Source organism: the organism of the source record quoted next, unplaced genomic scaffold, assembly GCF_019419815.1.
Source record: "Pyrus x bretschneideri cultivar Hongxiangsu unplaced genomic scaffold, Pyrus_bretschneideri_v1 Contig37, whole genome shotgun sequence".
Lineage (NCBI taxonomy): Eukaryota > Viridiplantae > Streptophyta > Magnoliopsida > Rosales > Rosaceae > Pyrus > Pyrus x bretschneideri.
Genome location: NW_025999690.1, coordinates 1067478 through 1079617, shown reverse-complemented (window position 1 = coordinate 1079617; position 12140 = coordinate 1067478). Strand labels below are relative to the sequence as shown.

The window sequence follows — 12140 nt, the reverse complement described above, 5'->3', positions numbered from 1 at the left end:
ACATTTATATTCCCAGAAATTGATTTAAAAAGGGTTATTTGCCTTATGCCATGTACTTTATTATTTATCGTTTATGCATCGTCGCATGCATCATTTGTGGCATACATATACATATGCACATGTCATATATATTTATGTGTGGGTGCTGTGGAGGCATAGGTAAGTGCCAGGTAAGCGTTAATTAACGATTGCATTAAATAGTGGTTAGAGACGATTAGAGAGCTCATAACCTGCACCCCCGGTGTTAGTGCTCCCGCCCAGAGTAGGGCACAGTCCTTCACGTGTTGTTCACCTCCCGCACCATACGCTCAGCTTGGATCCAAGTTAGGTGCATAGGCCTGTCGTACAGACCACAGTAGGTGGTTCCGACTCGTAGGTGACCCGCGATTATTCGCACAGCCTTCACGTGATCGTAGCACTAGAGCGTATATACATGTTACACCCAGGCCTGTCGTACAGACCCTTTAGGTGGTTCCGACTCGTGGGCAGGTTTAGTTATTGAGATTGACAGTTGAGCTCTATATACAGCCGTACAGGTCACGTTAGGTGACTCCGGCTGCCAGAGGATTGTGTGATTGATACGACTTACACCTGAGCACTTGCATATCATTAGGAGATTTTGTCATAGCATATATTGAGCATGTTTGGCATACCCTTGAGCATGGTTGAGCATATCTATACATACGTATATATGTTTATTTTCTGGGAAGTATACAGGTTTTACGGCGAGGGGTTAGAATGTATTTTACTAAATGGTTTTCAAAGAGCTTTGTTTTTGCCCACTCACACTTTTGTTTTGCGCCCCTCCAGGTTCTAGTTGCTTAGCCGTTGCGGTGGTTTCCCTTGCGAGCTTTTCGGCGTTCTGACAGACACTCTACCTTGTAGGTTCGCCTTCGGGCGTACTACGGTTGTTATTTTATTTGGACTGCTATAGACCTGCTCTGATTTTGTATCGCACTAACTAGCACTTACCCTAGTACTAGAATGCTAGTTTTTATTTACTCGTACTTTTATATTACTACTCTATTAGCTTCCGCACGTGCACATGGCTACGTCGCCTTTGTGTGACGGCCAGCATGCTCCTACCTCGGTCGGGGTGTGTCAAATATTACAATATACATAGTCAACTCATTTCTGCTTTATATCTACCGTTAATATATCAACTACATTCGTACAATTTCATAGCTTAATTTTATTTTCTTTTAAAACGTGGTTTAAGAACCGGCAAATCATTGGTACTAACCACGGAAGAAAACACTACATGAAAAGTGTTAAAGCGAGCAACATCTACCAAGATTAATAGCTATTTAGTTATTATTGCTGATGTAACAATAATTTTACTAATGAGGAAAAGGTGGCAAAAAAATCCAAAAAGTAGTTGACAGTTGCATCATAGTTGTGACTACGACATTAATATATACACACACGCGCACACACAAATTATTTAAGGAAAGAAATTCTCATTTTTAAAAAGAAATAAGGATTAGTTATAGGGTCTACACCACATCAAATTTTAACGATTTAATTGTTTATTTTTCAAATTGCACTTCATAGATCATTTTTGTTAAAAAATTAATGAACACTTTCTAAGAAACATTGAGATTTCATTGGGATAATTAAATGAGCAAATGATTTCGGTTGAATTGAATTTTGTATAGATGATATCGAGACTTATAAAATAAATGGTTTGGATCGTTAAAGTTTGATGTGAAATGAGTTCTACAACTAATCCCTATTTTTTTTGAAAAAAATAGATATGCCTTCTCTTAAAAGGCTTGTGTGTATATATTTGATTTTTTTTTTTTTCACATTTTTTTTCATTAATAACATCATTGTTACGGCAAAAATAACAACCAAATAGCTACTAATCTAGTAGCTGTTCCTCATTTTTCTTATAGTGAAAAGCATCAAATCATTGACGTTAGTCTAGTGATGGGGGATAAAGCGATGGGTGAAAATAGGTTAGGTACAAGGTTTGAAATCCTCCACTATAACAATAAAAGAGTAGGAAAAAAATCTACTACATGTGGATATACATATCTTCTCTGTCAAAAATTAATTGACAGCAATTAATATTTAAGATACGTTCTATGAACCATTTCTTGAGTAAAATTTTACGTTTCACTCAAGTGCATGACTTGCCTCTTTCTCAAAACTACTGCTTGCGTTATTGAATTGTCTCCAATAATTCAACAGATTAGGAGTGTACAGAATTGACCAAATAACTAGTGATCCTGCAGCCTTAGCTTAAAACTCAAAGTAACACAGTCCTGTTTGCTTTCATATGCTTTAGAACGTCACAATTACGATAAACAAAATTTTAGTGCGATTTTGATTAATATTATTGTTGACTGCTTATCAAAGTTAGGTTTATTTGAATCAGTGTCATTAAATTGTTCTAATCATGAGAAGCACTAGAGGAATTTTCGTGGAGGTGAGCTATTGCAGAATGTCACAATTGCAGCACGCTATAAATTTGCTAATACTTTTAGTTTTCCATTGCGATATGCAACTATGCAAAATCCACTAAATAGATGCCCCGGCCCACTTTACTTTTGGTGGCAACTATGTCCCTGGGACCCTGTCCATAGACAAATGGTGATTACTTTTAGATGCATATTAAGGATATAATTAACGTTTATTAAGTTAATGGACATTACCAAAAACTTGATGCGATTGTTTGCATGCGCGCATATATTTGGTAACAAATAGCAGACAAAGAAACCCCAAAGTATGGCAGCTTTCCCAATTGAAGAATTCCATTCTCCCTCGTACTTAAAAAGAAGAAAGACGCATTATATAAAAGGGTTATAATACAAAATGGTCCATGAGATTTGCATGATGAATAGAAATGGTTATTGAGATTGAAAATCAATAGAAATAGTCCCTGAGATTGTCCACCATCCATAATTTTGGTCCTTCCGTTAAAAACTCTTTGGGCAATTTTCAAAGCTTCGTAACTCAATCGATTCTTAACTAAATTCAATCCCTAATATATCAAAATGAAGATAAGAAAGTGTAGAATAAGATTATACCTATTTGGAAGCCCAATTATTGCCCGAGATGGCCTGAAAATAGCCTGAAAGGTTACTGGTTTGCGGGAAAACTGGAAAACTAGCCGGAAACTGGGTAAAATTTAAACGTTCATAACTTCTTCAATACTCAACGAAATCGAGTGATTCAAAAACGAAAATCATACTTCTCGACGAGAAGAAGAGAATGGTATCTTTCTTTACTGCTAACGTACCATAGTTTGTTCAGAAAACGGCTCGAAAATGGCTAATTCGAAAATGGTTAGCCACTTTGAGCCGTTTTCCCAAAACACGACGAGTTAGCCTTCGAAAAAGGTACCATTATCTTCATCTCATCAATAAGTATTATTTTTGTTTTTGAATCACTTGATTTGGTTGAGTATTGAAGAAGTTATGAAAGTTTAAAGTTTACCCAGTTTCCGGCAAATTTTCCTATTTTCCCGCTGACCAATCACTTTTCAGGCTATTTTCCGGCCATCTCCAGTAACCATTGGATTGCAAAATAGGTATAATCTTATTCTGCACTTTCCTATCTTCATTTTGATATATTATGGGTCGAATTTGGTTAAGAAACGATTGAGTTACAAAACTTTGAAAATTGTCCAAAATCATTTTTAACGGAATGACCAAAATCATGAATGATGGACAATATGAGGAACCATTTCTATTGATCATGCAAATCTCAGGGACCATTTTGTATAATAACCCTATATAAAATCATAGATTCCTCATATATATATTGGAGTTAATCTAGTGGTCAATAGCGAAAGAGTGGGTAGAATGATAGGAATTAGCACGAAAGATCATTTTATTATATTTGGTTACAGAAAGATCATTTTTATTAACAATGACATAACTACATCTAATTATTTTTACAACTAAATATCAAAAAGTGATTGCTTTAGAATAATTGGTATGAAACTATGACTAGCCTAAAGATTTAAGATTCCAAACCCCATTTTATACCAAAAAAATAATATATTAGACAAGAACCAAATACGGTCAAAGAGAAAAATGAAGCTTAGTTGTTAATTTTGATTTTTTCAAAGACTTCATATATTTAGTCAAATCAAACATGGACCATAGACTAAGGACCATGGACTAGTAAAGTTGATCCACTTCTACAAGAATCAACATCGCACTGATGAAACTTTTCCAATACACAAGGGCGCAGTTGCCATTTCCACAGAGGACAAGGACACACTCGTCCTTTGAACCCAACATTTCCTACCTTCTCTTTGGCTTCCGTACGCCACCACACCGCGTCTTTAATCGGAAACCTGAAACACGTTGTTGACTCGGACCCTTTTTGTTCCTCTCTCTCTTCGAAGTTGAACTCCTCCCAAAAAATGTTTCCCAAAAACAAAAAAATTGTACTACCTACACAATTATTTTTATTTCTTACACATTTTTTTAATTTTCGATCGTTCGAATTGAATGAATTAAAAAAAATTATTAGATATAAATTAACAAAAATGTGTTAAAAAAATGCGTGAATGATATTGTCAAAACAAAAATACCAAAAAACAAAGCCAACATTAAAAAGTAGGGTTAAAAACCCAAGTGTTTTTCACAAGCACATATATTTTATTTATAAAACGTGTGGACGGTGAGAACAAACTTTTTCTCTCTCATGATCATTTTCTCTCTGTTTATATATACCATAGCAGACGCACCAACTCATAATATTCTGCATATTCCATTAACAAGTAAATCATCTCACTTCTTCTGCAACTGCCCATTCTTTTTCTCTGCACAAAGCAAGAAAAGAAAAGGAAATAAACTTTCTTGACAAATATAAGTTTGCAGAGAATTAAGGAAGAAGAAGAAGAAGATGGCACTGGCTAAACAAATCATTGGTAGTTCTCTAATTGAAAAGTCTCAGTTTTTTTCATCATCTTCTAAGTTGTTTTTGGCCAGACCAAGTTTGGTTCCTTCACAGAGGAGGCTGGTCCATTTGAAGAGGGCACAGAGGGGTCCTGTGGCAGCCATCAGTGAAGATTTGGTGAAGATTGTGCCTGTGTTTTCTGCTGAGAAGCCTGCGAAGTTGAAGGTGAGAGCTGTTGTGACTGTGAGGAATAAGATCAAGGAGGATTTTAAAGAGGCCATTTCCAAACACTTGGATTCCCTCACTGACAAAATTGGCAGAAATGTTGTTTTGGAGCTTGTCAGTACAGGATTAGACCCAAGTAAGCAACTTTCTATCTGATTTTCTTAGAAAAGAAACAATTTCTGTACACTTTCTTTTTTTATCTCCTCTGCACTCCATGTTTATTTCCGTCATTTGATTTTCTTTGTTTTATTCAATTCGAATGTCAGAGATAAACAAGGGTGCGTATGTGTAGAAAAATGGTGCATGTAAATCACTCTTCTTTCAGAAATGAACAACTTAAAATTCAAGTACGCAATTTAAGAGTTGTACTATTTTTTTCCTTCTTTGTGTTCTTAATTTTTTTATAGGAACAAAGGCTCCCAAGAAAAGCAGTGAAGGAGTGCTAAAAGATTGGTCTAAAAAATCCAATCTAAAAGCGGAGAGGGTAAATTATACAGCTGAGTTTACTGTGGACTCAAGTTTTGGCGTCCCAGGAGCAATCACAGTTACAAACAAGCACCAGAACGAGTTCTTTTTGGAGACCATAACCCTTGAAGGTTTTGCCTGCGGTCCCCTGCATTTTCCTGTAAATTCCTGGATGCAATCTAAGAAAGATCACCCGGAGAAAAGAATAGTCTTCTGCAACAAGGTAAATTTCATTTTCCCCTTAATTTTGCTTGGCCTAGATTGGAAAGTCAAAACCTAGTTATTTATTTTAGGCCTTGGATATCTGCAAGTGATGACCAATAATTTAGGTCGGTATTGATGTGAATCAATCATACATCAATGCATACTTTCTTGGTGTATATTTTACATAAGAGAAGTTTGAATGGTCATACCTTGATAGCTAGCAGCCATTAGCAATAACAGATGTTATCATATTTTTTTGTCACATTTTTTTTATTTTCATTGGATAAGTATAACTTAATTGGCTGGTCACTTCCTCTCCTTTCACTGTTTCAATCTATCTACCTGAGCCCCGTGGAAACAATTTTCAATGCCCCAAAAATACGTCAAAGACATCGAATATCATAATATTAGTGGTTGAAATATTTTTTTTAAAAATATTTAATCACTTGTAACCAAATATTGTGGTTGTTATGATTAAATTGTTATTGAAATGTTGATTAACGCATTTATTTTTTATTGATGATACATCATTTGATTTGCAAATTTAGTTGAAAAATTTCCAACAGGATCCTCTCTAGATCCTTTTAGTGAGGATCATGGGAATTCGTAAATCATGTCCGTTCATCGTATATTATACGTTCAATTTTTATCAGGTACTGTTTGTATTTAATTTTAAATAAAATATTTAAAATAATTTTTAACCGCACGATGAACGATGAACGGATATGATTCACGGATTCTCGGAATCCTATGTGATCCGGATTCGAAAAATTTAACCCACCTTACCCTTACTTTAATATCAATACAAAATTTTAATTTTTGGCAGCATGTTTAAATGCATTAAATAATTATCGACTTTTATTTCTTTTTGAGCAGCCATATTTACCAGACCAGACTCCTGATGGGCTTAAGGAACTGAGACAGAGGGAGTTGAAGAATCTGAGGGGTGATGGCACTGGAGTTAGAAAATTATCAGATAGGATCTATGACTATGCTTTGTATAATGATTTGGGAAACCCTGATAAGGGAATCGACCTTGCTAGGCCTACACTTGGTGGTAATAAAATTCCCTACCCTAGAAGATGTCGCACCGGTCGCCCCCCAACTGATACTGGTATGAAATATTCACTCGCCACATAGTCTGTCGCATTATGTTGCCAAACTATGACTGTTAATAACTTAAATTTGAATGGTCTATTTGTTTTGTTTGTGGCTCAGATATGCTAGCGGAGAGTAGGGTTGAGAAGCCACTACCAATGTATGTACCAAGAGATGAACAATTTGAGGAGTCAAAAATGGACACATTTTTATTTGGGAGGCTCAAGGGTGTCCTTCACAACTTGGTCCCTTCCCTAATGTCCAGCTTCAAAGCTGACAAAGACTTCCGGGGATTCGCCGACATCGACAGCCTCTACAGTGAAGGCGTCCTCCTCAAATGGGGTTTGCAGGATGAATTTTTAAGGAAGCTTCCATTACCAAGTATGGTCAGTAAATTCCAGGACTATAACCAGGGCGTTCTTAAGTATGACACCCCCAAGATTCTAAGCAGTGAGTTCAATTCTTCAACCTATATGTTCTTAATTAATTAAAATCCCTCAATGTGCCCACTAAGTATATAAATATGTAGTGCGCAGTCATTGTGTGGGAATATAATAAACCCTAAATAATTAATGAATCAATCAAAAGCCATGATTAATCTTTTGATTAACTGAGATATTATTCCATGTGCAGAGGACAAATTGTGTTGGTTGCGAGATGACGAATTTGCCCGCCAAGCAGTGGCAGGGGTTAATCCACTGAGCATTGAGAGGCTTAAGGTTTTCCCACCAGAAAGCAAACTTGATCCTGAGGTTTATGGGCCATTAGAGTCTGCTCTCAAAGAAGAACACATCACACCCTATCTCTATGGCATGACTGTACAACAGGTACTACTCATTATCCCATTTACTATTTTAATACTCCCAGACATTTTTTAGGAAAACATTCCAAGCATCATTCTGTAGTTAAATATCGGTATTTTAACTACAACAAATTGAAAGTGCGAATAATATTTCCAACCTTTTTTATGGGAGTATCCATCTTTTCTTCAACCATTTTTTGAATCGTTGATGCTCATTTTTGTTTTTTGTTTGATTTATTAATTTTGCAGGCGTTGGATGAGAACAAGTTGTACATAGTGGATTACCATGACGTCTATCTTCCATTTCTTGATCGGATTAATGCTCTAGATGGGAGAAAATCCTACGCAACTCGTACCCTTTATTTCTTGACACCAACTGGAGTTCTCAAGCCCATCGCTATCGAGCTTACCCTCCCCAATACAGGACCAGGTTCAAGATCAAAGCGTGTTTTGACACCTGCTGTTGATGCCACCACCAACTGGATGTGGCAGCTCGCTAAGGCGCATGTCTGCGCCAATGACGCTGGCGTCCACCAACTTGTACACCATTGGTACGTAAATTCTCTTTTTTTTGTTCATAATAATTGACTAACTACATTTTGTGACAGTTGATTATATATTATCAAATTAGCCATAATAGTTTATGTAGCCAACTTAGGGTTACTTATTTTATAATAATGTATAATTTTTTGTACATGTTTGTGCTGAAAATTTGTTGCATTGGTTGCAGGCTACGTACCCATGCTACCCTAGAGCCGTTTATCTTGGCAGCACATAGACAGTTAAGCGCAATGCACCCGATTTACAAGCTTTTGGATCCGCACATGAGATACACTCTTGAAATCAATAAACTGGCTCGCCAGATCTTGATCAACGCTGATGGTGTCATCGAGTCATGCTTCACTCCAGGCCGCTATGCCATGGAAATCAGTTCTTCAGCATACCAAACCTGGCGCTTTGACACCCAAAGCCTTCCTGCAGATCTTGTACAAAGGTAGGTGACAAAAGATCTAGCATATTGCATGCGTTTGCATTAGGTTTACTATTTTCCTGAATATATGGTTCAAATTCATAGTTTGACAATATGTCTTGTTAGCACACGTTACCATATGAAATGTGTTTCTATGTTATTTATCTAATTTATTTGGTTCATAATTTTTAATGTAGGGGTATGGCAGTGCCTGATACAACACAACCCCACGGTGTGAGACTTGTAATGGAAGATTACCCATATGGCAGTGATGGATTACTCATCTGGGGTGCAATTGAGAACTGGGTTCGAACCTACGTGCACCATTACTACCCCGACTCAAGCCTAATCCGAAACGACAGAGAGCTGCAAGACTGGTACTCGGAGTCCGTCAATGTAGGTCACGCTGATCTCCGCCATGAAAACTGGTGGCCGTCACTGTCCACAGCAGATGACCTAGTCTCAATCCTCAGCACATTAATCTGGCTAGCATCGGCTCAACATGCTGCACTCAATTTTGCACAGTACCCCTATGGTGGTTATGTCCCCAATAGGCCACCCCTGATGAGAAGATTGATCCCGGAAGAGAATGACCCCGAATACGCAAATTTCATCTCAGACCCACAAAAGTTCTTCCTCTCAGCTTTGCCAAGCGTCCTGCAAGCCATAAAATACATGGCTGTGGTGGACATATTATCAACACATTCGCCGGATGAGGAGTACCTAGGGGAGAGGCAGCAACCGTCTACTTGGTCAGGGGATGCTGATGTGGTGGAGGCATTTCACAAGTTTTCTGCAGAGATTAGGGAAATTGAGAGGGAGATTGACAGGAGGAATAGTGATCCAAGTCTTAAGCATAGATGTGGAGCAGGAGTTTTGCCTTATGAGTTGCTTGTACCAAGTTCTGAGCCTGGGATTACATGTCGTGGTGTGCCGAATAGTATTTCGATATGAGTCTAAAAAGTGGGGGCCCATGAACATTTACTTTATTATTTTGAGGTGGTGGTGGCAATTAAGACTGACCATTCTCTATATTTTGTAATTAATTAGGTCATTAAGGTATTTTGTCGTTGGGTTATCTAGTGGGATGCAATATGGTAAAGAATCTAATCGTAATTAATTGATGTGCTAGAAGTTGGTCATTTTCTCTCTGTTTTCTATCATTGATTTCTTTTTAATTCCTTTTCTATTGGTTATTCTTGTGTTGTAAGTAGGCCTGGCAAATAGGTCGTGTAAGTTGTGTTTTGTGTCATTTCGTGTAACATTTATTATCTTAATGGGTCATGTCGTGTCATACCTGTTATCTTAACGGGTCATTAACAGGTCGGGTTACTTTACCCAATAGGTAAAATGACTCGATCCGTTATGACTCGTTAAGAAAAATATATTTTTTTAGTTCCTTTTCTATTGGTTATACTTGTGTTGTAAGTAGGCCTGGCAAATAGGTTGTATTAGTTGTGTTTTGTGTCATTTTGTGTAACATCTGTTATCTTAATGGGTCATGTCGTGTCATACTCGTTATCTTAACGAGTCATCAACAGGTCGGATCACTTTACCCAACAGGTAAAATGACTCGATCCGTTATGACCCGTTAAGAAAAATATATATATTTTTCTTAAATTTGCACATACTACATTGCCACATAAATATTACTTCAAAATATAAAAACACATTTGTTGTTAAGTACTACATCTAACACTTCAAAATAAGAGCCTAATAAAAAAACGTCAATATACTACTAGTCTACTACAAAATATCAAATGTGCAAGGATATGCAAAATGGAGGATTTTTTCCTTTAAAGGTTGTGAGGCCCTTCTGAGAAGTTAAAACCTTATCAATGAAACTCAAAGCTTGCATGTTATTCCTTTTACAAAATCCTTCAATTTTCATTGATCATCATTGGAAAATTGTATTGGAACTTTGGTTTGATCTATTGTCTTCAAGAGTTATGTTGATGATGTTTTCAGTAAGGCTTTCCACATTAGAATGATAGGAGCATATTTATGCAATTTTGTTATCTTATTTCATTGCATTTACTTAGGTAACTTCCATTTATTTTCGCAATTTAAGTTATTTTCGTATTATTGTAGGTCTAATTGGTAAAGATGACAATAAATGGCTAAATGAAGCAATTTGGAGCATTTTTGGACTTGGATTGGATAGCATGCGTGGAGAGCATATGGGCTGGACGTTTTTGGTGTTTAAATGGTGCTAGACATGTGCTAAAATATGGAGAAATTAAAGTTGAGGCTTGGAAGATAAGGAATTACACAAGAAAAATGAATCCTAGTTGGAGAGGAACATTATCTTATCCAACCTTATCCAAACTTATCTCATCTTATTCAGTCTTATCTTATCTTATATAACCTTATCCAACATTATCTCATGTCATTTCCAGCTGCAAAAGGAGTCCTTATCCTAATCTAAATACTTCCCATCTGATTCTAGGAGTCATAATCCATTCAAACACCCTAATCTTTTTTCTCCTTGGATTCAGCCGTGCCCTTTACCCTATATAAACAAGTTGTGCCACAAATATCAGAAGGGCGAAGATTGTGCCGCAATCTGCCATTCAACCGTGGGAGTTTTCAGAGTTCTTTCTATCCTTGTTTAGTTTTAATGTTTATTTTAGATTGTTTTTTCAGTTATGTTGAACATGCATAACTAAATTTCTTTTTAGCTAGAGGTGAATTCGAAACCATGATCTTATGTTTTATATAAATGGATTACATCCAGTTATTGTTTCATTAAACATGAATGCGATTTACTTATCTGTTTTATAGAAAACTTATTTAGGATGCATACTTAGTTTGCATGAAGAATTTGATGGTAGAATATAAGAGAATTTCACCTAATCGTTATGAACTTATATTTATAAGTAGTAAAAGTCACTAGTCATGATTGAGTTAAGTAAATTCTTGGCAGGAATATCATGCTTTTCATAGTTAGGGAACTTGAGAAGAATAATTTGGTTGCGTCGTTAAGTCCAATTCAATGAACTTAGGAAAATCTGAGAGTTAATTTGTGCAGTTCACAGTTAATTTGGGGCATGTCATTCATCGTTTATAGAAAGAATAGCTGGAAATCGATTTATGTGCATATGTTTCATGTGTGGAGAAGAATCCTTTAGCTAGCCTTTCACCTATATCTCGTACAAGATCTAATTCGTTTGTTGCAATTTACTTTATTTCTATTAAAATTCGTCAAAAATCTCCCTTAGTTCTTATTTTGTGTTAGTCTAGCTTAGTTTTTAGTTTTCAGTTTTCAATTTTTAAGTTTAATTTGTGTTGATTAGCATCCCTCCTAATCCCCGGTCAAGAACGATTCCTACCTACTCATACTACAATCATCTAAATTATAGGGTTTAATTTGTGTGCTAGTTTATACCACATCACATAACTCTCTTCCGCATAAACTAAGTAATATAGACAAACCAAACATTATAAACCGTTCAAATTATGAGAAGTTAACCAAAATAATTATGAAAAAAAAAAAAAAACAATAGTACTATATCA

The 12140-nt window shown here is 36.2% G+C and overlaps 1 protein-coding gene across 1 annotated transcript; it reads left to right on the top strand.

Annotated features, from left to right (window-relative positions):
- Positions 1-4703: 4703 nt before the first annotated feature.
- Positions 4704-9766, top strand: LOC103941411 (linoleate 13S-lipoxygenase 3-1, chloroplastic). Its single transcript, XM_009351604.3, has 8 exons — positions 4704-5221; positions 5493-5773; positions 6631-6868; positions 6973-7302; positions 7486-7679; positions 7904-8205; positions 8385-8648; positions 8822-9766. Exons 1-8 carry the CDS (start codon positions 4867-4869, stop codon positions 9576-9578), a joined length of 2721 nt encoding a protein of 906 aa, XP_009349879.2. The 5' UTR covers positions 4704-4866; the 3' UTR covers positions 9579-9766.
- The last annotated feature ends 2374 nt before the right edge of the window (positions 9767-12140 follow it).

Bases quoted from the DNA above. Each gene is read 5' to 3' on its own strand.
- LOC103941411 (XM_009351604.3), top strand. From the start codon at position 4,867: ATGGCACTGGCTAAACAAATCATTGGTAGTTCTCTAATTGAAAAGTCT. The intron at 8,206-8,384 runs GTACGTAAATTC...CATTGGTTGCAG, and splicing joins CACCAACTTGTACACCATTG to GCTACGTACCCATGCTACCC. The intron at 8,649-8,821 runs GTAGGTGACAAA...TTTTTAATGTAG, and splicing joins CCTGCAGATCTTGTACAAAG to GGGTATGGCAGTGCCTGATA.